Genomic DNA, 25315 nt, shown 5'->3' with positions numbered 1-25315 from the left:
TGTGGAGCGAATAAAAAAACGATTTCCAGAGCTGGTTTAACACAGACGGTACACAGTTATTGATAAACAACAAATATTTATCATCAACATCATTTCTTAAAATTATTTAAAAGGGGTTCAGCTTGTTTCTTTTTTTTTTGCTGTTTTTTTAGCTTTGCTCTGATTTGCTTTGTTGCGGCTTTGATTAGCTGCTGTTGCTGCTTTGGATATTATTTAGTCAGCATTTGTTTTTGTTTTAAACGGAAATATTCAATATTCATATTTTGTAAATCTATTTCTGCGTTTGTTTTGATTCAATTAATTTCATTCTGGCGACCGTGTGAGATATCCACAATCAATCCACAATTTATTCGCTCTTTTTGTGTGTGATCACGGCATCGTCGATCTCCTCCTTGGGCTGATCCTTGTCGCCCCAGCCCCAGGTGGCGTGGGTGCCATCGCCGGTACGCTTCACACGCTTCTTGATAATGTCGGGGGACACGCTCTTTAGGTCGTAGGCCCAGCCAATCTTGGCGAAGAAATCAATGAAAGCCGTGGTCAGATTTAGCGAGTATTTGCCAAACTCGGCGGTCTTGTAGTCCCAGGGGAACACATGATGATAGTTGTGCCAGCCCTCACCGAAAGCGAGCATCGCGACCGAGATGTTCTCTGAAGGATTGATGAACCTAATGGGAAGAGAGAGAGAGAGAGAGTTGTTAACGAAGAGTTTTAGTGATTCCGTGGCTATGGCACTCACCTGTCGTAGGGACGGCCACCGAATTTATGCGCAGCACTGTTTACAAGCCAGGTCACATTCAGGATGAAGCACCAGCGGAACATGGTGGCCACGAACCAGGCGTTCACAAAGCTCTCGCCCCAGAAGTACATGGGTGCCACAGTAGGCAGGATGAAGCAAGCCAGAGGCATCAGGATAAAGTAGTGCCTGAGAAGAAGAAACAAGAGAGTTTAGTTGATTGTAAAAGAGCTTAGCTTCACTAGGCACTCACTTCTTCTGGAACATCAGTATGGGGTCGGCACGCAGATCGGATAGGTCGACACCCTTGCCCTTGGCCTTCACCTCGGGATGCTTCTTGCACAACAACCAGCCAATATGCGAAAAGAAGAAGCCGCGCGTGGCATTGTGGGGATCGGCATCGGTTTCCGAGTACTTATGGTGCACACGATGATCGCGGGCCCAGTGATAGGCGGCATCCTGGAAGGCAACTGTATTGAAGATCACCAGCAGCACGCGCAGCGGCCACTTAGCCTTGTAGGAGCGATGGGCCCACAGACGATGAGCGCCAGCCGTAATGCCCAAGCCAGAGACAACATAAAGAGCGAAAGCTATAAGAAGACCAAGATTATATATATTAATATATAATGCCAGCTATATATATTATTAATACAACTATGAATTTAACATTGTGTCATAACATTAAAATTTTATAATCGCTCGATTAATCATCTTCATCTTCAGCTTTGCTTCGCATATACTCGACGTTCCGTATGGCATATGCCTTGCTATCGGCGCTAACCGAGAGGACGCCCAGCATTGTCAGGTTGTGCAGCGAGGACTCGACTTGAAAGTCCAGCCGATGCACTGGATTGTTATTACGCATCGAATATCTCACGTGCTCCTGTATATCGGCGAATGGCGCATAGTCCAAATCCTCAATATCCGTAATGTACCTAATGGCCTTCAGCACATGACGATTGACCTTGCGAGGTACCCGAAAATTATCCATCATATGTTTCTCTCTTTATATATATATAAATGTTTTGTTTATGTTCTGTAGATTTATGTGACAAATATAATTGTCGACAGATATTGCTACGGTCTGATTGGGCATTGTTTGGGCATGCTAACTGCAAATTATTTAAATATTCATATTGAATATTGAATATTTATATCTATTTGATATTCTCTACAGACAATAGCAAATGGATTTCAATTATAATTCATTTACATCTGCGCTAATCAGTTACAGAATTTTATAATATATACATAGTTGTATATTGAATAATAGAGAAATGTTCCATCTATCAATTGTTGATTATGATGATTTGAATTGCGCACTAAGCTTCGCCTGAATTGGGCACTATAATAATTCGTGTCTGATCTATTGGACTATATGATATGACTTTGGCCCAATGTTATCAGTGCCAAATTTGAAACAAACAACGCTGATAACCTTGCAATTGATATGCGAGGCACGCGACGCTAAGATGGCAAACAATGAATGTACATTAAAAATTCTACTGATTGCCATGTGGTCTGTTTGTCTGTCTGGCTGTTGTCAACTTACCCAGAACGATTGTCTGCCATTTGGCCGAGGTAAAGATTAGCCATGCGCCGTAGACGGCAGCCAAGTGTAAATATCCGAATGCAATTATGTTGCGCCAGACGAGCTTCAGTTTGCGCCTGTCGGCCTTCTTCATGGACACAATGTCCTTGACGAGGCCGCCATCGATGGTCTCGGCATCGCACTCGAAGAGCACGCCAGTCGAGTCCTGCTGCAGTTTCGTAGGATTCTGCTCTGATTCGGCGGCAGCTGTCGCCGCGGCAGAGAGCAGCGAGTCAGTAATCGACTGGCCTCCAGCGGTTGCGTTGGGCGGCATAGTGTGTTAGTGTTGGTACCAGCTGAAGTTAAGAGACAGAAAATAAAAGACATTAAATTTTAAATTAATGCATTGCGCAATTAGTTAAACAAATTGACTGAGCTGAACTTGACACGCTTTACTCATAGGTGACTAATTTTGGGTGTCGTTATAACTCTTTAATTATTACCCGTTTTTTTGTCATTGTCGCTGCACGCTAGTTAGCGTTATTAGCTGTTGTTGCAGCAGTTCCCAACAAAAATCAATACTTTCAAGGCTGGTGTCCTTGCTGAAGGATAACTTGCAGTACAGTGAAAGCACACTTGAATAAATATTCACTTTTTCTCTCTCATACATATTATCATTAAATGCCGTCAGATTTGTTGCGATTCTTCCATGACCAATAAAATAGGGAAATAATAAGAATATTGGGACTAAAATAAAAGCCGCCGGCTAAACGGTATATCTGTAGCTCTTACTGTTGATAATTAAAGTGCCGGCACGACAACAAAAAATCATTGTGTGTGTATATATGTGCACATACACACATGTGGGTCACTGGGCGTCTTATGTGAAGGCCAAGCTGGCAAGATTGTGTACACACTTGTTTTTGTGTGGGTTATGGAAAATTTCCCAGCTTGAAATTTGCTATACAAAAACACTAACACATTAGCAACAACAATTAAGAATGAAAGATGTATGCATCTTTGTATGTATAAATAACAATTGAGACAACTTAGCAAACGCAAAGCAACATCAATTAGTAAATTCACTATTTGTTTATTCTGTATATTTCTATATGTATGTGTGAACATATATACTATAGGTTTACCTTTGAGGACGTCTAACAAGTTTTTTGACAAGCTGCCAATTGGAGACTCAATTTTCAACTGTTGAACAGAAAATTTGCGCAAAAGCAAACAAGCGTGCAGTGTATGTAGTATGCTAAAGCTTTCTGCTTACGCAAAAGCTTTGGCAATAACAACACATTGCTTTTCTATGCCGGCAAAGCTTTTGCAGGTGTCCATAAACAGATTAGAAGAAATATTAATAAGAAAACGCAGACATCGAATGATGTTTAATAATTCAGGGTCAGGGTTTTATATTCTGCTGGCATTTAATCACGTTGCTTTATTGCTTCGAGGGTAAAATAGCTATTAACTATTAAATCCAAAATCTGATGAAAGACCATATGTTGTTTGTCTACAGAAAACATACAAATATAGAAAAACACGTCAGCTTAGGCAGTTGTATTCTCTTTTCCGTGTAAATTACGCTACCACCTTGCACTGCATTATTAACATTGAAATATGAGCCACGTGTGTAAGTATGCTTCAAGTCATACGATGCCTACGCCAGCCTCTAACAGCCGTGCACGACAGAGACAGCATAATGGGAAGAGCAAGCAATTCAGTTGGGTTTGTTTGTACAGTACTATTGAACATGTTTGTGTGTGTGTGTGTGTACACTTTCAATTCAAAAGAATATTTGGAAAATGACTAAAAGAGCAGATCGCCAACAAAAGCTTTGCCACTATAGCGCACTCTCGGACTCTTTCCTCGTTGCGTGAACCCATCAGCTGTTTACATGTGTTGCTGGTGGTGAAACATAAAATGTATCAAAACCGGCAACCCGCTGCCAACATCGGCGTGTTAAATGTTGTTGTTTTTTTTAGCTTTTTGTAAATTTGTGATTATGACGGAACAAGCATTAGATAAAGCCTACCCCGCATTGATATTGAACTTGAATTTGATGTGCACGTAGCCCCATTGGCGTCAACGCGCACAGATGAGAGTGCGAAAGCAGACGTAGAGAGCGAATGGCAGTGGGAGAGTGAGAGCGCGCAAAATGAGCGAATAAGAGCTTGATTCACCGACCGGCATCACGATGCAAAAGCGTGTTCCGCTCTGCTCAACGCATAAAATCAGGTTGTCTCGGTCATTCTCTATTGATGCGTCTAATCTACTAAATTGCGTTTTTGAATTTGCGAAAACTAAAGCTTTCCAGTAGAATTTTACCATTATTGGATTTATGATAGATTATTTTCTGCGTACTATGCACAATATAAATAGCAGCAACTTTTTTCAATTAAGCGGTTAAAAAGTTCAACTTAAAGTTCAACGTACGAAAAATTATACAACACAAATAGAAGAGCTACGTTTTAATTCAGTTCTAGTTTGAGTCAGGTAAATTTATTTCATTGGCGTTACAGCACCTAAGTACACATTCGTCCATATGTATATCGATATAAATATATGGATATATTCCGAATACGAAGAGCACATATTTATTATTCATTTAAGCATTAATGAATCTTTTAGTCGAAAGGGTCAGCTTAAATATGCTAAATGCATGGTCGAGCAGCCTAACGCCGCGAGCGAACTATACAAGATTTGTATAAAGTATCTGCGCATAGGTCTCTAACCTTCAGTAAATAGACGCGTTGACCGTTAAAGTACAGCCTTCAGAAGTTAAGAGTTGGAAAAAAATACAAATTTTATGATTTGCATGCTTGATCAACAGATCGCTTAATAGCAATAAAAAGCTCTCAAAGATTTTTGTTGGTTGTTGGTTTTCTTCTTCTTTTTTTTTTTTTTTTTTTTTTTTTTTTTTTTTTTTTGGTAGTGTATTTTGTATGTATACTCTTGGCTTGTCTCTTGGGTCACTTGGCTACAGTCGAACGTTTGGGTATTAGTTAATGGTTTACGTAAACACTTGCAAATCCTGTCGCAACAGACAAACGTCAACATAAACGTATGTCCATATGTACTAACCTGTTTTGCTGACGAAGTAAATAAAGTTTGCTTTTCGCGGTTTTTCTTTTGATGAATATACAAAATAAAAACTTGAGTTTATCACTTTATTGTTGCACAGAGTATTTGTATGGGTAAGTAGTAACAAAGCGGGCAACGTTGAGACACGTCCGCACGCTCTGATGTCTCAGCACACACTGAGAGCCAGCTGAGCAGAGCGGTGAAATTTAAACCATTTTTTTCGCTCTCAAAACTTTGACGTTGGCAGAGACGCAAAACTTTTACTGCCCCCTTCTTAGCATTTGTTGTTGATATGTTGATATGCTTGGGCACTTCTAACTGTCAACCATATATACATACATTTCAACATATATATGCATGTACATACATATAGGCACACGCGTTCATCAGCACAGATTAGCTCGGGAGATTACGATCAACTGAATTTGCACGTATGCACTTCTCATAGAACTTTGCTAATGTCGCAAAATTTGATCAATTGAAAGTACGTTAATGAATGAAAATGGCTCTGGAACGTAATTTAAGCCCTTCACAAACAACTTACGGACATTGTCAATAGATCAATTACAATTAAAGTTACCGCTGCATTGCAAATTAAACAATTACCTAAAGTACACAACACGAGAGTCTTATAGTAAATAGTGCACTCTGCCCTCAGTATGAAAATATGTGCATGGATATCGAACAAGGAAACGAGATTACCAAATGCTAAACTTTGATAGAAGTTCAAAAATGAAAAGCCATTTATAACTTATTTAAGTGGCTAAACGTGATAATGAATGTTAGAAATGTGTACGTTTTTGTACTCTACTTGTGAAAGTAACACGCCTTATAGATAGCATTTGTCACACTTTTCATGCCTAAATAGTAAATACGAATTTTGATACACCAATTTTGTTAAAATATTAAGAATGTCAGAATTTAATCTTTAAATATTTTAGTAATAACAAACAATATGAAATCTATTTCAGGTTTATGATATGCTGCTTTGACTTAAGACAGGTATTTAATCAAATTGTCGTTCTTTGGCAATGAAAAAATCTAGCTAAAGCTCCTGCTGGTTTTGATTTTCTAGTTTTAAGATTATCTATTGTTATACAAATAGTTTGACTTCTATATGCAGAGGGAGACAAAACATAAAGATTAGCATTATGTAGTAGTGCGACTGACCATTAAATATTAGATAGCGAAATTTAGTGATAAGCCCAATATGTTTTTAAAAATGTTATATATATACAACAATACATCTTTTATTAACTTAGAAACATGTGCGCACGGGAGCTTGATAAAAAATTTAAAAAAAAAATTGTACTGTTCATGAAAATAGTAATATGTAAATAAAATCTAATTAATATCAGTCTAACTTCATAAGTCCTGATTTACATATATTATATGGTCTAATGTTAGCACTGTTTATTTTGCTTTCCTACGCTCACTGTATGCTGTGCCATTATTTCATCCACATCATCCCTCTAAAATCGTCAAAATCAGATCAATTCTGACTTTAAGTAACGGAATCTTTTCGCTCTCTCTTTTTGGTTTCTATCGTAAACAAACTATGAAAATCATTTTATTGTTTCATTTGGTTTACATTATTGTTTAAATACACATTGTCTTATTGTTTAAGCAATCAAAGTATAAATAACAGCTCGAAGAATGTAAGCGATACGCCCAGCTGTTGTTGGATCGTAAGCGATACAAACATCTGTTGCTTGATCGTAAACGGCATTCACGACAGCTGTTAATGCAACAGCATATGCATATCCAAGCCTACATGCAGTTCTTTCAGTTTAACATGCAATTGCGCATGGAAAAATTCGAATTGAACTTTAAAGCCAATTAGATTAGAATCGGATTCTAATCGATTAGGCGTCCGTTTAGCACGGTACTAGATTCACGTAAATTAATTAACCCTAGAAAACTACTAGTCTATACTATAATAAATAAGGTAAGTTATATGAAAAAACCTTGGCGCAACGATACTATTTAAATTCGTTTATTGTATGGAAATAAAATCTCGACTGTGTTCACGAAAATAGCAGCGCCCTATGTGAGCTTTGACTTCAAAGGTGATAAATCATATAATAATTGCGCTAGTCTTTTATAAATTTAGAATTCATATTTATATATAACAAAAAAATTAATATCATTTAATACCCATTTTCAGAACTGAGCAAGGTTCATAAAAATAGCAGTGATTACAATATATAAAAATTTGAAACTTTAAATGCAGGCTATTATTGGTTCTTCGGACTTAATACTTAGTCGGGCAATAATGGCTTGGCCTCTGCGTGGCGTCGAGTCCACCAAGTCCTGGCAACGCTTAACTGGGATATGTCGCCGTGCTTCTTGATCAACTTCCCAAAGTTGAGCTTTATTGGGCTGGCTTCTCTTTGCGACGGTTTGCTTAATGTATCCCCATAGATTTTCAATGGAGCTCAAATCTGGCGATTGAGTTGGCATTACGTCGAACCTTTCTGATTAAAACCAATCATTAGCGAGCTGGCTCGTATGCTTTGGATCGTTGTCCTGCTGATAAGTCCATTTTATGAGCTTTTTCATGATTTTCATGTAGACATTTAGATAATGTCATCAATCATATGGATTGGGTTAACTTCGTTATATGAGAAACATCCAACGTCCAAATCATGATTTTAAAGCCACAATCTCCCTATTAGCATCTACAGCACTGCTATTTTTGTGAACACAGCTGTAACTATTTGCATACATTTTATTTTATCGGTTACTTTTACACACCTATGCAAACACATCATACCCATTTCAATAATTTTCAATAGGGTAGAATATGTGAACGTGTAATAGTTCAAAGGAAAACGCGTGATTTCAAACAATTTCCGAGTGGAAATGAAGTCCTTATCTACATAGAATGAACCTTGCGTCATTGCATGCAACGTCATGTCACTCGGAGACTGTGTGCTGCGCAACAAAATATTGTTTAAGTACACAATTCTAATCTGTTAAGAAATAAATTCTTGTTTTTTTTTTTTTTTTTTTTGCAACGTGCGAAATGCGCATTTGGCTCTGTTGATATACATATATATATTTTGACAATATATGGATTGTTTTTAGTTGTCAGCAAGGTCAACCCAAATTGATATGTATATAGTTTTGCAACTTACTTGTACAATTATTAACCAATTTAGTTGTTTAAATCCAAAATTATACTGATGTGTGCAAAAAAAAGTTTCTAGGGAGGAGAAGTTCTTGGCTTCTCGAAAAATAAATATCGAGCTCACAACAGACATTATATCGATGTTATGTAAAAGTTGGATACAAAAATCGTTGTCAAATATAATATTTTTAAATTTGTATTTGCATTATTTGAATATATGCATTGTTTTATTTCTAGCATTATTATGCAATTTTAAATTTAATACACTTTTTAATTTTTTGGCAAAATACAAACAGGCATAGTGTAAACTGTCAAGGAAATTTATTTACTGGCATTGTTATCGACAGGATATTCCATAATTTTAATCGATAGCCAGCACTTGGTCCATCGCAATTTGTATTTAAATTGAAGACCAACAACATGTCAAAACAAATCGTAGAAGACGAAAATACAGCAAATGATCTAAATCAAGCCTTAAAAGGGGCAGTCGAGGAGCGGGATGAGGTTAATAATCAGGTATATAGTCGCGCTATATCTGTAAATCAGAATGACAAATAATATCTTTGAAGGAACACACTGTAGACACGGCCTCAGCAGATCTCTCAAATGAGAGCAAAAATAGTGCAAGAACGTCTAACAACGAGTTCAATGAAGAAACAAACGTGGATAAAAATGATGCGCAAGACCACATAGACTTTAATCAAATCGACAATGATGAGCACAAACCAATTGGCTGCTTCTTTAACGCTAATCCAACTCTACGCATTGCAGTGCACGGCATGTCGGAGCTGGTCAACTCGCGGCTCTCGGCCGAAGCACTGGATATTTGTGTAGAGCTGCTAGAGGCAGGTGTGCCGCCAAGGGCGCTGTCTGAGGTTGTGCTACATATTCTAGACGTCAAGGTGAAGAATTACGAAAGGGAACACGGTCCCATATTACCATAGGGCATCCAGAGATCAGCGTTAATCCCAAAAACATTGTTTCAAGATAACGCTTATCAACACCTGAGTGACACCTGCAAACTACAGTCGTCTAGACGCAAGCAAATCAAGAGATTAGCGCAGCAATAAAACCGATCAATTGCGATACCATTGTTAATTATATTGTATATATTTTTGTTACTCTAGAAAATACAACCCGCTAAGGAAAGGTTTAACTATATTGTACTAAAATTAAAGTATTTATATCAACTAAGCTCTTATTGCGTTTTTGTGTCCACAAAGAGAACACGCTGCTCGTCCTCTGCGGTCATATCCTTATCGCCCCAGCCCCATAGCTCATGGGATCCATCACCAGTGCGGCGCACTCGTCGCTCCACCGTCTCCGGGGCCACTGACTTCAGGTCGTAGGCCCATCCAATTTTCGCGAATAGATCTATGAACGCTGTGGTCATGTTCAGCGAGTAGTTGCCCCATTCGGCGGTCTTGTAGTCCCAGGGGAACACATGATGATAGTTGTGCCAGCCCTCGCCGAAGGTAAAGGCCGAGACATACGGACTCTGCGACGGATTAATGTTCCTATATGAAAATCATATTTGTATCATAAATGTGTATTGTGATCATTATAGAAGCTATACATACTTGTCGTAAGGACGTCCGCCGAATTTGTGAGCTGCGCTATTGACCAGCCAGGTCATGTTCAGCTGGAAGCACCAGCGGAACATGGTGGACACGAACCAGGAGCACAGGAGCGATTCGTTCCAGCACATCATGGGTATGACCGTTGGCAATATGAAGCAGGCCAGCGGCATGAGAACAAAGTAGTGCCTGTCAAGTGGAGAGATCAGAGTTTATAGTTGGACTACCTCTCTACATAGAGCTTAGCTCTAGCTACTCACTTGAGCTGGAACATGAGTATGCGATCGGCGCGCAGATCGGTCAGGTCCAAGCTCTTGCCCTTGGCCACCACATCGGGATGCTTCTTGCACAGAAGCCAGCCGACGTGCGAGAAGAAGAAGCCACGGGTGGCATTGTGTGGATCGGCATCCGTCTCGGAGAACTTGTGATGCACGCGATGATCGCGCGCCCAATGGTAGGCGGCATCCTGGAAGGCGATCGTATTGAAGGTGATCAGGATCAGGCGCAGCGGCCACTTGGCCTTGTAGGCACGATGCGCCCAGAGGCGATGAGCGCCGCCCGTGATGCCCAACATGCCCGCAACGTACAGGAAAACGGCTGAAGAGACAAAAGTTGATGAAATCAAGGACAGATGGCGGAGCATCTCTGTGCAGCTTACAGAACACAATTGTTTGCCATTTGGCTTGGGTCAAGAGTAAATAGCCGCCGTAGAGCGCAGCCATGTGCAAGTAGGCAAAGAGTATTATGTTGCGCCAAACCCATTTCAATTTGCGTTTCTCGGCCATCTTCAGCTCTATAACATTCACGTCCAGGGCGCCATCGTTGGTCTCCGCATCGTCTTCGAAGAGCACGCCCGTCTGCTTGGAGGCTCCAGCTTTGGAATTGCTCAGCACTGGCCCCAACTCCGAGTTAACTGCCAGGCCATTGGCCGGGCTACTCACAGCATTTGGTGGCATTCTTTAAGGTAAAGCTGGAGAGAATAAAACAGATATATATTAGAAATATTTGAACTTAATTTCGAATAGTCTGTTTGTTCTCATCAGAGATGTAAGCTGGAGCTAGTAACTTTGGCTTCATACGTAAATTAAACTATTCTTATAGTTCTTTATGTCAAGAGAATAAGTCTATAATTAAACCATATTGATCTCAGTAATTATGCAAGTCTAGACAAGGTAACGTAGTGATTAGTTTAAAGATCGTTAACTTCTGATATTTATACGTGACACAAACACATATACCTCTAATAAATTAGCTATAACAGTTTGTAGATCTTTGAAATTTGGAATGCGGTATATATCACCTATTCTATATTGAGTTCAGAAAAACTATTATATGGCAGAAGTATGACTCGTCAAAAAATTTATTATCTTGGAAAAGTTAATTTGTCTGGGTTAGCTTACCTATTTGCTGAGTTCATAAGTAATATGATATGGTGTAAGTATTTGACTTGCAGAACAAATTTCACAATTGTGAAAATTATATATGTATTTTAAAATTTTCATTATCGCCAATTTTTATGCAAGTTAAACCGAGCAAATTATATTTATTATTATTTTTGTAGTAAATCTATAATCTAAAAGTCTTTAAAATCTGAGACAGCATTTTTCGCACGTAACATATTTAACTTATAGTTCTGAGAGGAGCACATTTTGAATATTTAATGGTTCATAATAAACTGCACTTTGATTTTTTTATTAAATACTCGTATCTAGTATACATATATGATTATAACTCAATTTTAATTCAATATCAATATTCTAAGTCACTTTCGCAGTTGAAATACTCACCAAATGCTTTAGGTACTTCTGTTTAATTGAGGAACTGTTGAAAGCGGGAAAGCCGTATCGACCTGCGCCGGGAAGAGTTGATTTCTCACTGTGTCCACGATCGGACAAGTTAAACGAATGGGATCGTCTTTCCTCTTTGGCGTTCTTCTTTACCACGATATTCGCTTAGTTTAAGCTTTGCAAATTATCTGAATTGGTTTGAAAGGGGAACATCGACTGCTTGCCGTATTTATACTGAATTCAAAAATCGTAAGATGCCTTTCATAAAGAAATTCTGATTAGAAATTAATCTCTCTAACGAGCGCAACTAATGAGACTTAATGGAATTAATGCAATCTTTGCTATTTCATCTTCTCCCATTGAACTGTGGTCAAACACTCTCGTTGGCAACTAAGTCGCGTGTTGGCCAAAGTACATGATTTGCTACGTCTGGACGCCAGTTGTGAATCATAAATGACTTCATTGAAATTAGGGACAGCCAGGTTATCTCTTAATTAAAATCATTTTAAACTTATGCTCAAAGCGCCATCTACATGTGAGGGCTGTTGATAGTTTAAAAAAATACCCGGCATTGGCCTTTAAAATAGTTTTGTCAAACTAAAATTACATTTGATCTTAGTTTTATGGATTCTATTATCTAAGTAGAGTATCAACCCAAGATAAGTTTTTGCGTCTTATAAACAGTTTAACATAAACCAATTAATTGTTCTCTTGTGTTGGTGTATTTAAATAAGTTAACAAATTCAAAGTTATTCAGTTCTGAACTGCGTGTAAGAATGAAGAGTATGTACATATTTTAGCGTGTCTCACATATATACTGAGTCTTCTCTTATTTATCTTTGGGCTTTTCAGTTGAATCAGGTTCGCTATTGTCACTGCTGTCCTTTTTCGATTTTTCAACAGGTTTTGGTTCGGCTGCTTTCTTAGATTTGCTTTTGGTCTTCTCCGCCTGCTTCTGTTTCTCAGCCTCAACAATGGCTGCCTCTTCCTGCTGTTTCTTGACCTCTTTCTGAGCAGCTGCCATGGCCACATCTTCGTCATCCCAATCAGCCATGGAACGATCACGCTTTAGCCACGAGTGTGTGGTATCTGCCTTGAACGCTGATATGAAACGAAATAATATATTTAGTATATTATAGCTGGTTTCAGTCAACCGAGAATCCACTCACTGTTATTGAACCACTTGATGCCGTTCTGCATGTCTTCGATGATCTCGCGAGACGTATACATGACCTCGTTCTGCACCGCCTGGTGGAACGTTGATGTCTCAAACGAGGCCGAGTAGACGGAGTTGCGATCATGATTGAGTGCGCGCTGCGGAAATTTGGACAAGCACGCGGCCAGCTCTAGGGCATGGCCCAACGCTGTGCCGGTGGGCACAATGCGGTTCACTAGACCGATATCGTGCGCCTCCTGTGAGCCCACTGGTCGTCCAGTGAGTATCAAATCCAGCGCGCGTGACAGTCCAATCATGGCGGGCAGACGCACAGTGCCACCATCAAGCATGGGTACACCAAAGCGCCTATTGAAGAAGCCCAGCACAGCGGACTCCTCCATGACGCGCAAATCGCACATGAGCGCCAGCTCCAGGCCATTGGCTATGCAATAGCCATTGATGCCGCAAATGACCGGCTTTTTAATGTGGCGACGAGTGGGTCCCACAGATCCCTCAGGGCGCATCAGAATATCAACGCTTATCTCCTCCTTCTCGTCAGTGCTGATCTCAAGTATATCAAATCCCGAGCAGAACGATCCACCCACACCATAGAGGACCGCCACCGGCGATGTATCGTCCGCCTCGAAGGCGGAGAAGGCCTCACAAAGCTTCGAGGCGGTTGTCGAGTCAATGGCATTGCGTTGCTGTGGACGATTTATGCCGATTAAAGTTATATTTTTATCCTTCTCGATAATTATGCTTGGGGGCTGTTCCGGTTCCTTTTCGGCGTTAGTTGGGGTCTCTGAAAAATCATTAGTTTATTTAATTTACTTTGTAAACATTATGTCACGTTGGTTTCAACTACCTTTGTACAATGCTTTTGTTGAGCTAAACATGCGGCGAGGCGCCGAACGTAAATGTTGGCCAATATGCTGGCCCACTTGTATTCCGAATTTGCGGAGCATGTTTAAATTGTTAAGAACTTAATTAATTTAGTACAGATGTTTGTTAAACTTTCTTAGCAATCAAAGAACTGCAAATTAAATTCTCAAAACAAATTTCTGAATATCGTATAAAGGGCTGCCACCTATGGTGAAGCAATACAGCTGTAAATTATACGATAGTTAATCGCGCAATCGATATTTAGTGGTGAGAAGTCGAAACACTGAACGATCAGTTTATTCGTTATGGGCCTTTAAAAATAAATGCATATGACTGCCATAATTTACTTATTTATTTCTATTTCATTGAATATGTTTTTTGAAAGCTATTGCAATTATCGATACTTTGAATTTGGTATTTTCCCCATCGCTATTATGCGCGGTTTGATAAACGCAAAATTCACCATGATTCTGGTGAGAAATTTTCAATGAGAAAGCTTTCAAGGCTTGGAGCGCGCCGCAATGTACTCAGTTTGGAGCGGCGTCGAAAAGCGAGCGGTTGATTGTTAGCCAGCAGCAGCAGCAGCAGCAGCTAAGGAGCGGTACCAATATAGAATATTAGAAATTTGTGTGTGCGTCGCATATCGTATATAAGTCATGTATCACCTGAAGAGTTTGGCCCGACAGGGAGCCATGCGTCAGCATGAGCTGACCGCCTTGGCGAAGGCATTGCCCACTGCTGTGCTTCAGACGCGCAACTACCAAATTCCCGATCGTCTAAAGGACGTGCCAACTGCCAAGGATCCCCGTTTCTTTGACATGGTTGAGTACTTCTTCCATCGCGGTTGCCAAATATCAGAGGATCGCCTGATCGATGACATGAAGGGCAAGCTGTCTTTGGATGAGAAAAAGCAGAAGGTGAAGGGTATTCTCATGCTTATGCAACCCTGCGATCACATCATCGAGATTGCATTCCCACTGCGTCGCGATGCGGGCAACTACGAGATGATTACCGGCTATCGTGCACAGCACAGCACACACAGGATTCCCACAAAAGGAGGTAAGACCCACCACACCATTCCGCACCAAGCCAAACACAAACGAATATAACAAACATTTTTCGATACGCATTTCGGGTTTCCTTTTGCGTCTCTTTTGCTCTCCTCTCGTCGTGTCTCTTTCCATATTCTGTCTGCGTTTACCTTTTGCCGGCATATTTGTTTTGGATTTTGTTTCGTACTCTCGGCGTGTGGGAAACATCTTGCCAACTGTTGGCAAAATCGATTTTTCTCTACATCTGATGCAGTTCTTTCCTGCCGTTGGCATTATGTAACCAGCGCACTCGTGTGTCGGTCCGCTTACTAACTGTGTGTCCCCATTGGGCATCTTCTCTCTCGCTCTCGCGCACTCTCCACGTTTTGTTTACATTGACGCTGTTCCCGTGGTATTGCGTCTGTATTTTCTGTACCGTTGGTCCAGTTGCATAAGCAGCTGGTAGGGTATTCCACGTGCCGCCAATTGATTTCCAAACCCTTCAAGTGTAGTTCACACGCCCCCATCCGCCTGGCACGCCCACCAAAAGACGAATGTATCGTGCGAATTAACACCAATTTCGATTCACCTAACGCCTTAGCAAAAACAAAATTTCAATAATTTGTTGTTTTTGTCATTTTGCGCTTTGTCTGTATTCTATTTTTAATAACGCTATTTATTCCTTTGCTTTGTATTTTGTTTTGTTTTTCTTTTTTCCAATTGGAAGAAGAACAGTACAGCGAATAGTGCACAGTGTGACAAACATGTGTTAATAGGCTCAAAAGAAAAAAAAAACAATTTTTGTTGTCAAGCACGTGGCCCCGCCCCCTTTTCTATTTACTGTTATAGAGTGAATAATGAATATACTAATAAATGACGTCATCAGTTAGTTAGTTTATTGGGATATCATTCATATTATTTGAAACATTTTAATTATATTTTTAGCGTTTTAAAAATTGTACACACGGTTCTTATCGGACCTTAGCTAGGCAAAAAAAAAAAAAGAAAAAAAAACAAACTGAAAAGTAGACTAGAAAATAACAAAAAATACATATGTATATAAATTTGTGTCGTATCATAGTATATAATTGTGGCCGTTATTTTGCTTTTGCCTATTGCTATTGATAGGAGGTTTCGCCCTCGGGAGGCACACGGAGCATAAATCGACGAATAAATGTACAACTTTATGATTTTATTGCCGATTTCATATCATCATTGAAACTGGTTGTAAACAAGTGTGACTTGCTCTTGCTGTTGCCAACCACACGAGCTTGTTAATTATGCCTTTAAATATTTTGATATTTCGATATTTTTCTAACGGCTACTAAAATTATAAGCATATAGACTAAATATTTATATTTATACTATTTGAATGTACTCGATATGGGTGCTAAACTGTTTAGCGGCATTTGTGCGGCCTTTTAGTGGGCACTTGAAATAGGTTCAAGTTTCATTACTCTAATTAATGTTAATTGCATTCAGTACAGTAAGCGCACGTCTCTGTGTGTGTGTCTGTCTCTCTGTCTGTGTGTATGATTGTAATTTATTGACACAAAATGACTTCATAGCTCGGCTCGAATTCGGCAAAATACATTTTGCAGTTTATTCTCTGAACGCTTTGACGTCAAAAACTAATCATAAAATAAAAGAAGGAGAACAAGAGAGTGTAGTTAAATGAGAAAAAAACACAATTTTTAAATACTCTCATAAGGCTTAAATGAAATTCCTAACGATTTCTAGCGAATACATGATATAATAAAAACATATATAATATAATATTCTAGTATAGTATCAGCTCTTTCTTTTATTAACTGTAGAATTTTCAGTAGTAGAATTATTATTTAGCTCGGAATTCCTCTAATAATAATAAATATTAATCAACAATTTCATAAGTTAAATTCTTATACATATATCAGCTGATTCTAAATGAACTTTCGTTCTCTGTTTCCCTTTTTAGGGTTGATCGCAAGCTATATTTTTATTTAGTTTTTTTTCCACACTTCCCTTATCTGTTACATGCCTAATAAGAAATTGAAAGTACCCTTCGCAAGACAATAAAATAAAAGAGTATAAAAAGCCGAAAACACAAAAACCGGTTTTCGACGCGCAGCATTGGGTGTGCAAAAAAAAAAAAAAAAAAAAAATACTGTATCTCCCTCAATCAGCAAATTTAATTTTAATTTCTTGTGCGCTTCACGTGATGCGCACGTTGTGCGAATAGCATGAGTCACATGTTTCACACTCTAGAGTCTAGACACACTGTGCAGCAAGTGAATCGGGTGCTTTGGGCTGTCTTTATATACTTACAGCTTTCTATGTCGTTGAACTGTCCGACAATTTTATTCATTTTATTTGCTATATGTGAATGTATAAGCCGATCCATACATGTAAATGATATATGTACACATATGGTATTTGTAATGGATTGACAAGTAAATGAGACTGATAGCAGCTGAAATATGCATGGGCTAAAGCATAAAGCATATACTCGTAGTACATATTTCCCCAGTTTGAGTACATTGTGTGTTTGCCTTCAATTATCGAAATTTACTTGGAAATCAAATGATGTTTCCGCTGATAATCTAAGCAATGTAATAATATACGTGTTATCAATACACGCCTTATGTACAGTAGAGGCTCGTTAAGTAAAGATTGTATGTGTGTGAGAAAAAGAGAGAGAGAGAGAGAGAAAGTTGTTTACAAAAGTAAAATACTAACATTTATGTTATAAACAAGGTAATAAATAAAATTGAAAAACATTCTTGAAAACATATAAATAAACATTTTAAATGTTTTATGAAAAATATTATGGAAAATATATATTTTCAAAATGCTAGTGTTAATAAAAAATACGAAAAAATACTAGAAAATATATATTATACAAATTTATTCAAATTCTATATATTAAAAAAATTCAACTTAATTTATTAAAAATTCAAATATGTAAGTTTGTTTAGTTTTTTGTTTTCCCCGAGTCGACTGTACTTGATATATCTACATACATACATATGTATATACGATTTGTTTACAACATTTCTAATCTATAAGGCTACCATTCGCAATTTGTATTCAAATAAGTTGTGTCAATATTTAACTGTTGTGTGAAAACCTACCTTGTTGTTCATTTGTTTGCTTACATGTTTCTTACTCAAGTGGCAAATATTTCAGATAAACTCTCGATATTACCAGTTCCACCTCCATCATACGAGCTGTACATGTATTTGTTCACTTGTTCAAATGCTTCAATTGTGTTGCCCAGAATGCATTAGTGTTAGGTGTTTACAATTATTTTTGGCAGTTCACGACGTGTTTGTATGTAAGTAGGTACATACGTACATAGCTCTCAGGCCATTTCCTGTACTATCTGGATTCGACTATATCTTATCATATATATAACTTAAGATTTCGTCAGCCTACGCTAAAATCCAACATGTATATATCATATGGCTCAGTCAGCTGATGTGCTCGGACCCCCAGCGAGTCCAACCGGTTTTGTCTATGAATTTGCGATTGCTGTTGCCAATGGCACACAAACACACACACAAACTCATAGACGTACTACTCATAGACGTGGCAGCATATATAATATGTAAGCCCCATACGATCGAGCCCCCAAAAAAGCAAAAGAACTTATCGCGCGCGATTGTATAACCTATATAGTATATACACATACATACACACACAGCTATGGGCAAATATATATATATATATAGAATTCACTGTATCTTCTAGATTGGCAAGCTCTATGCATAAATAGATTGCTGCGATACGTGTGTGGTAGAACGTAGAACTATGAAAAAAACATAAAATAGGAATCACGCGTTCGATATTTGTTGTTGTATGTTTTCTCCTTTTTTTTTTTTAATGAAAATATTTGCCGAAAACAAGTAAACAAGCGTCTTGTTTTTCCTCAGTGTAGAGATAAAGCCGGTTATTATTAACGTATCTTGCAAGGCCCACAACGGCTACGCAAGAATAAATAGAGCTGAAGTTTTGTTTTTTGAGTATACGAAAAAAAAAAATGTATTTTTGCGCTGTTGTTATGCGCACAAATTGTGGAATGAAAGAAAGAGAAAGGGCAATGGATGAGAAATAGCAAAGAAAACAGGCAACAGCGCATTGAGCTTTTTATTGTTGTTTCTGATTTTTTTTTATTGCTTTGCAGAATTTTGTTCGTCAAGTTTTTGTTTGTTTACGCTGCTGTCCAGCGCCGTTACTTGAAGAAGCTGCACTGCTTGGCAGCGTAAGCAGCGCACCAATACATGCATGCATGCGTGTGTGTGTGTGCAGCTGATAAGATTCTTCAAATGCCGAAATCTGCTTTGCTGGAATGCCAAAGTTCAAACGGATTCATGGCCAAGAAATCAAATTGGACGCTTGGCAACCGCATTTAATGAGCAAAAAATGATTTGTTTATTTTTTGCTTGTCTTTTTTTTAGGGGGCTTGTCTATTGACAAAAAAGGAAAACTGATTGATGATTATTTTGAATATGCTAGTATGCTATTATATATACAAAATACTTATACACATACATATGTGTGTATGTTGCATGTACATAGGCACCTACATACAAATGTATATGTCTATAGATAAAAATTATTAAACTTTGTACAGGGTCATTCATATTTTATAGATTATATCGTAAAATTGAGCAACAAAATATATTTGAAACGCACGCCACTTGTAGCATAAGGAAGTTGCTTATCTAATCGTGAAGAACTTTTTTTTTAAGATATCTAAAGATAAATGTGACAAACAAGATAAGCAACAAATGAAAATACTTGCTCAGCGGACCCAGTTCGCCTTCAAGTACTGCGCCTTGGCTAAAATGCAGCAACCAAATGCGATTATGGCCCAGTTGCACGTGAGCAGGGAAATGCGAAGACAAATTGTCTCTCAGAAATCAACTTTTGCTTTCAAATAGGTACAGAAAAAGAAACGAAATATCGCATATGTTTTTCTTAGTCTATTCTTAGCGCTTTGTAATTGGATTTAGGCCAACATAATATAAACAAGACAAATGCAAAGCTGCTCAGAAGGAATGTACTTTTCTATATATATACATATACATATACAAAGAATACTTTGCTTAGTATAGAAATTGCTTTCAAGGCTTCATTGGGTGCCCAGGCACAACACCTGTCGTATACGTAATGCTTATGCAATTCGTTTTGTTGCAGGCATTCGCTTCTCGTTGGATGTGTCACGCGATGAGGTCAAAGCCCTGTCCGCGCTGATGACCTTCAAGTGTGCCTGCGTCGATGTGCCTTTCGGCGGTGCCAAGGCCGGCCTGAAGATCAACCCCAAGGAGTACTCCGAGCATGAGCTGGAGAAGATCACGCGTCGCTTCACCCTTGAGCTGGCCAAGAAGGGCTTCATTGGCCCCGGCGTCGATGTGCCCGCCCCCGATATGGGCACTGGCGAGCGTGAGATGTCCTGGATTGCCGATACCTATGCCAAGACCATCGGCCACTTGGACATCAATGCCCATGCCTGTGTCACTGGCAAGCCCATCAACCAGGGCGGCATTCACGGACGCGTCTCGGCCACCGGTCGCGGCGTCTTCCACGGCCTGGAGAACTTCATCAACGAGGCCAACTACATGAGCATGATTGGTAAGTCACACTGCCATTGCCATTGATTGGAAGACTTTCCTCTAACCATGTTGTGTTCGCGCAGGCACCACGCCCGGCTGGGGCGGCAAGACCTTCATTGTGCAGGGCTTCGGTAACGTGGGCCTGCACACCACCCGCTATCTGACGCGCGCTGGCGCCACCTGCATCGGTGTGATTGAGCACGACGGCACACTGTACAACCCAGAGGGCATTGATCCCAAGCTGCTGGAGGACTACAAGAACGAGCACGGCACCGTCGTCGGCTATCCCCATGCCAAGCCGTACGAGGGCGAGAACCTGATGTACGAGCAGTGCGACATCTTCATTCCAGCGGCCGTCGAGAAGGTCATCAACAGCGAGAATGCGGGCAGACTTCAATGCAAAGTGCGTATCAAAAAGATACGAGCAAGGCTGTAGGCAAATGATTGATGCGGGCTCGACTCCGTTTGATTTGAAGCAGAGAAACTTCCACTCTCAAAAGTCTTTACTGATTGTAATATAATCAAATGGATCCATGTCAATTCTCGCAGCTTACAGTCTTGTTCATGATGCTTTCCCAGTACTTTTCCTTTATTAAGTGTTTCACTTTTCCGCACACAGATCATTGCCGAGGCTGCCAACGGACCCACCACACCCGCTGCCGACAAAATACTCATTGATCGCAACATTTTGGTCATCCCCGATCTGTACATCAATGCCGGCGGTGTCACCGTCTCCTTCTTCGAATGGCTCAAGAACCTGAACCATGTCTCATACGGTCGCCTGACCTTCAAATATGAGCGCGAATCCAACTATCATCTGCTCGGTAAGTTGTTAGGGTCTTTAACTATATAGGCTTAGGCGCACCATCTGCAGTTTCTGCGCACACTATCTACCTATATTGCTATTTATCTTATTTATCTATCCATCTATCTATCTTACATATAAGAATATATCATAGGCTTGTACGTTTAATCATGCCATTTCATTTAAAATTCATTTAGGGGTATATGGTTTTCTAAAATTCTATTATTATTTGTTATATTTTATATCTATTAACTCGGGCTAGTTGTCCCAGCCAAACCATGTAGAAAAGCAACTGCTCGGCTCGGCTTGACTCTGAAGCACTTGCTGTTCCCGTTTGGTTTCTATCGAAAGACACAAATCACCAAATTGAATATCTCAATTCATTTTAGTGCTCAATTCTCAATCAATATTCGTATCTCCAACTATTATGACCGTACTTTAATTATAATGCCATCTTAGTAATTCGTTGTTTATTCTATTTCTTCTTTTTTTCTGTTTCTCTATCACCAATGTAGACTCAGTCCAACAGTCAATTGAAAGAATTATTAACGACGGTACATTCTTATTATTAATTCTTCTTTTTCTATTATCCTCCTGAACCCCCCATAAAAAAACAAAACAAATGCCTTTTACTGTTACTCATGATGTATACACCTACACACACACACACTCGCATACACAGACACACGCCCAGAACCGCCTACATTAATTCTTGTTACCCTGTATAATTTAGAAAACTTTTCTGTATGCTCTATTACACAGATATATGTACATATACATATATATTTGTCTTTGTAGTTTTTGTTTTGTAGCTTTTGGATTTTTCCTTTATTTTTTTGAATGTTATGTTCCTTTTGTCAGCATTATCCGCACCATCAATGCATTGACACAGATCTTGAGGATCTGTTTAGATCACACCCGGACATCTCTTGCCAGCTCCCCATCCATTTACATACATATTTATACACATACACATCTTGTCTGTGCTCTAACTGTTCCTCCATCAGTGCTCTAACCTAATCTGTCTAGTTAACACCTTGGCGGCTGCTGCTAACGTCACAAATATCCAGCATGAGGCATACTGAATTAATCGCTTTATTTGTTTTTTGTATCTCTCTCCACTCTCTCTCTCTCCCTCGCTCTCGTTCATCTTGTGAAATGGCCATAATATAGAATCCGTACAAGAGTCCCTGGAGCGTCGCTTTGGCCGTGTCGGCGGTCGCATCCCCGTGACGCCCTCCGAGTCGTTCCAGAAGCGCATCTCTGGCGCCTCCGAGAAGGATATTGTGCACTCTGGCCTGGACTACACCATGGAGCGTTCCGCACGCGCCATCATGAAGACGGCCATGAAATACAATCTGGGTCTGGACCTGAGAACCGCTGCCTATGTCAACTCCATTGAGAAGATCTTCACCACATACCGTGACGCCGGTCTGGCCTTCTAAGCTTCGCAGCTACAACTTAACTAGTTTATTAATCAACCGAACTCAGCAAGCCAGAAATCATTAAGCATATGGCATCGCATCAGCGCACCTCCGTTTTTAGAAAGTCACAAATGAAAATTAATTTATAATGATCGACAAAGGACTAGCTGAAGCTGAATTTGTTCAACTTTTTAACTTCATATTGTGTTTTACATTAAGCTAAACAAACAACAAAAAGAAAAGCGAGCTTGCTTTTACAATGATTATTGTTGATTTTCTGTAAGTTTTTAAGTTTAATGAGCGTTAAAGTGAAGCAATTGCATTTTTCAATTATGTCTCGTAACGTACGAAACGCTCCGTTGCCGCAACTTTTAAAGTAATCAAATATACACATAAACTAAACAAAACAAACATTAAATCATTTGCGTTTTCTCTTTGCATTTAGATTTAATTAAAATTGACAATTGTCGTTGGCCACTAAATTAATCACAATATCAATTTTAGTCTTTCCATTAGGTATACATTTTATAATTGATTGGAATGTATGGGAATACTACGATATGTTTAGATATATATATATATATATATATATATATATATATATATATATATATATATATATATATATATATATATATATATATATATATATATATATATATATATATATATATATATATATATATATCAAAAAAGATTGGGAGTTATACATAATACTATAAGTACACTTTTCATAATCGTTTTTGCGAACGCTACAAAACAAATTACACGCCAAAAAACCTGGCATAAATTGTGGAAGATAGTTTGTGGTCGTATATATAGTAGAAAACTTTCAACTTAACTACTAAAAGATTGTTCTGTGCGTATTAACTTGGTGCTTGATCCAAAATGAGTTCATTGCTTCAATTTAAATGGCCAAAGATTTGGGGAAGAGCTGCTGTTTCACATAATCATCAATCATTTCCATAAGCAGGGCGCGCGTCACCTTTGGGTGCTGCAGCACATAGCCAAAGTCTTTTAGTTTCGTATTGTCCAGATTGAGGTGCTTATGATGCAGTTGCTCCTCATCCAAGTAGGGTGTCAGCGGTGTATTATCAATGCCATTGTGTTGACAAATATCTGCCCAGGGCGCCATGTGCTTATCATTGATTTCACCCACCGTGTCGCTTGGATACAGCTAGAGCAATGAATATTTAGTGATTAAATATACGATGAATCATTGAGCAAAACTGATGACATACCTTGGTCAAATTGGACATAACAATGCCAAAGTATTCAACATTGATTTCAAAAATATCTACTAGCAACTCGCTGATGCTGCCCTGCGTAGACGCTGAGTCATCCACAATGTTGTAGACTTGTCCAGCCGTTTTTGGACTCTGAGCTAATTGCCAAATCGCAGCACACACATCGTTCACATGCACCGTGTTGAGACGCATCGCATCGTTCCACAACAGTTTCATTGTTTCGCCCAGAAATTTGTATATGGCTGCTATTATGATGCGTGGCACTGTGGAGTAGTTATAATATTTGTTATTTGTACAAATATACAAAACACATTGTGATTGTGATTACGATTGCGATTGCTGACGACGATGTTGACTTACTTAAGTAGCGCTTATCACCAATGCCATAAACAATTGGCAGCCGCACAATCGTATAGCTAAGGTTATTAATCTGTGCCAACTCCTTTTCGACTTTAAGCTTTTGTTTGGCCACGCCCGTCCAGGGCTCTAGCTTGCAGTCTTCTTTCAGCGGCGTCTTCTCGCTGCTGTTCACACAGCCCGAGCTGAGCTCCACAAAGCGTTTCACCTGCTGGTTGGCTGCCTCATTGGCACAGTTCATGCTCAGCTTGTAGATGCCCTCCTTATAGACGGCATCATCTTGGTTCGCACGCGTCTCGGCTGCACAGTTGATGACCAAATCCCAGCCTCGATTCGTTGTTGGGTGTGGTGCGAATGCCAATTTGCATGAGGCTGCAATACACAAAGGACCCCAAGCAACAACAAAAATCAAATCAAATCAAATCAAAACCTGTTTTAGTCTGTGTGTGCGTGAGCGTGGTGTGTATGCGTATGCGTGAGTGGGTTGCATTATTACATACCGGCATTAATTAAATTCGCGCTGAAAAACTCGACTTTATCATGAGCGAAGGCCTTAGTTTGCTGTTCATTCAGCCAAGCCATTTGTGGCGGCGTCTTATCAACAATTCGTATTTCCTGCGTCAGATCATTCTTCAGCAAGTAAGTCACCAAGTTGCGTCCAATGAAGCCGCAGCCTGCAGATACAAACAAGATAAGTCGCAGTTATCGCTCTGATTGCACTTCCCCACTTGCACTTACCGCCCAAAATTAAAACAGTCGGTTTCTCAGACATACTGCAGCGACAACAACGACGACGACGACGACACAACCAACAGCGTGACTACGACGAATGACTAGACTCTTGCTTCTGAATCGTTTCCAAACCTTTAAATTATATGTAAACGGGACGCGAATCAAATACAAATGCAAGCGTCAGGGCTGAACTGTTATGCTCGTTTGGTTCGATAACCGATTGTCCAATTACACCG

The 25315-nt window shown here is 39.3% G+C and overlaps 6 protein-coding genes across 9 annotated transcripts; 2 read left to right on the top strand and 4 right to left on the bottom strand.

Moving 5' to 3' along the window:
- Positions 1-122: 122 nt before the first annotated feature.
- On the bottom strand, positions 123-8646 carry Desat1 (Desaturase 1). Of its 3 annotated transcripts, none has more exons than XM_089465222.1 (5): positions 8492-8646; positions 2286-2620; positions 987-1323; positions 737-922; positions 123-665 (listed from the first exon to the last, which is right to left on the bottom strand). In XM_089465222.1, exons 2-5 carry the CDS (start codon positions 2596-2598, stop codon positions 347-349), a joined length of 1155 nt encoding a protein of 384 aa, XP_089321348.1. In that variant the 5' UTR covers positions 2599-2620; positions 8492-8646; the 3' UTR covers positions 123-346. The 3 variants fall into 3 exon arrangements, with proteins under 3 accessions (XP_089321348.1, XP_017873807.1, XP_089321349.1); XM_018018318.2 differs by lacking the exon at positions 8492-8646 and adding an exon at positions 5352-5545; XM_089465223.1 differs by lacking the exon at positions 8492-8646 and adding an exon at positions 3410-3561.
- A 104-nt stretch (positions 8647-8750) lies between these two features.
- On the top strand, positions 8751-9678 carry LOC108621162 (uncharacterized). The gene is made up of 2 exons (XM_018018323.2): positions 8751-9000; positions 9054-9678. Exons 1-2 carry the CDS (start codon positions 8905-8907, stop codon positions 9426-9428), a joined length of 471 nt encoding a protein of 156 aa, XP_017873812.1. The 5' UTR covers positions 8751-8904; the 3' UTR covers positions 9429-9678.
- LOC108621157 (acyl-CoA Delta-9 desaturase) lies at positions 9565-12074 on the bottom strand. The gene is made up of 5 exons (XM_018018319.2): positions 11849-12074; positions 10720-11031; positions 10322-10658; positions 10065-10250; positions 9565-10001 (listed from the first exon to the last, which is right to left on the bottom strand). The coding sequence occupies exons 2-5, from the start codon at positions 11015-11017 to the stop codon at positions 9683-9685; spliced, it is 1140 nt and encodes a 379-aa protein (XP_017873808.1). The 5' UTR covers positions 11018-11031; positions 11849-12074; the 3' UTR covers positions 9565-9682.
- A 477-nt stretch (positions 12075-12551) lies between these two features.
- Positions 12552-14118, bottom strand: Srlp (Spliceosome-ribosome linker protein). Its single transcript, XM_018018317.2, has 3 exons — positions 13870-14118; positions 13018-13806; positions 12552-12949 (listed from the first exon to the last, which is right to left on the bottom strand). Exons 1-3 carry the CDS (start codon positions 13967-13969, stop codon positions 12678-12680), a joined length of 1161 nt encoding a protein of 386 aa, XP_017873806.1. The 5' UTR covers positions 13970-14118; the 3' UTR covers positions 12552-12677.
- A 286-nt stretch (positions 14119-14404) lies between these two features.
- On the top strand, positions 14405-23161 carry Gdh (glutamate dehydrogenase, mitochondrial). 2 transcript variants are annotated; one of them, XM_018018315.2, is made up of 6 exons: positions 14405-14945; positions 20099-20533; positions 20598-20917; positions 21134-21338; positions 21835-21873; positions 22493-23161. In XM_018018315.2, exons 1-6 carry the CDS (start codon positions 14543-14545, stop codon positions 22762-22764), a joined length of 1674 nt encoding a protein of 557 aa, XP_017873804.1. In that variant the 5' UTR covers positions 14405-14542; the 3' UTR covers positions 22765-23161. The 2 variants fall into 2 exon arrangements, with proteins under 2 accessions (XP_017873804.1, XP_017873805.1); XM_018018316.2 differs by lacking the exon at positions 21835-21873.
- LOC108621158 (uncharacterized) lies at positions 20597-25300 on the bottom strand. The gene is made up of 5 exons (XM_018018320.2): positions 25086-25300; positions 24848-25021; positions 24351-24719; positions 23985-24253; positions 20597-23920 (listed from the first exon to the last, which is right to left on the bottom strand). The coding sequence occupies exons 1-5, from the start codon at positions 25117-25119 to the stop codon at positions 23651-23653; spliced, it is 1116 nt and encodes a 371-aa protein (XP_017873809.1). The 5' UTR covers positions 25120-25300; the 3' UTR covers positions 20597-23650.
- Between the last annotated feature and the right edge of the window lie 15 nt (positions 25301-25315).

Source organism: Drosophila arizonae, chromosome 2, assembly GCF_054131065.1.
Source record: "Drosophila arizonae isolate 15081-1271.41 chromosome 2, UAZ_ARI_1.0, whole genome shotgun sequence".
Lineage (NCBI taxonomy): Eukaryota > Metazoa > Arthropoda > Insecta > Diptera > Drosophilidae > Drosophila > Drosophila arizonae.
The sequence above is the reverse complement of the archived record's forward strand: the minus strand, read 5'-3'. Positions and strand labels throughout refer to the sequence as shown.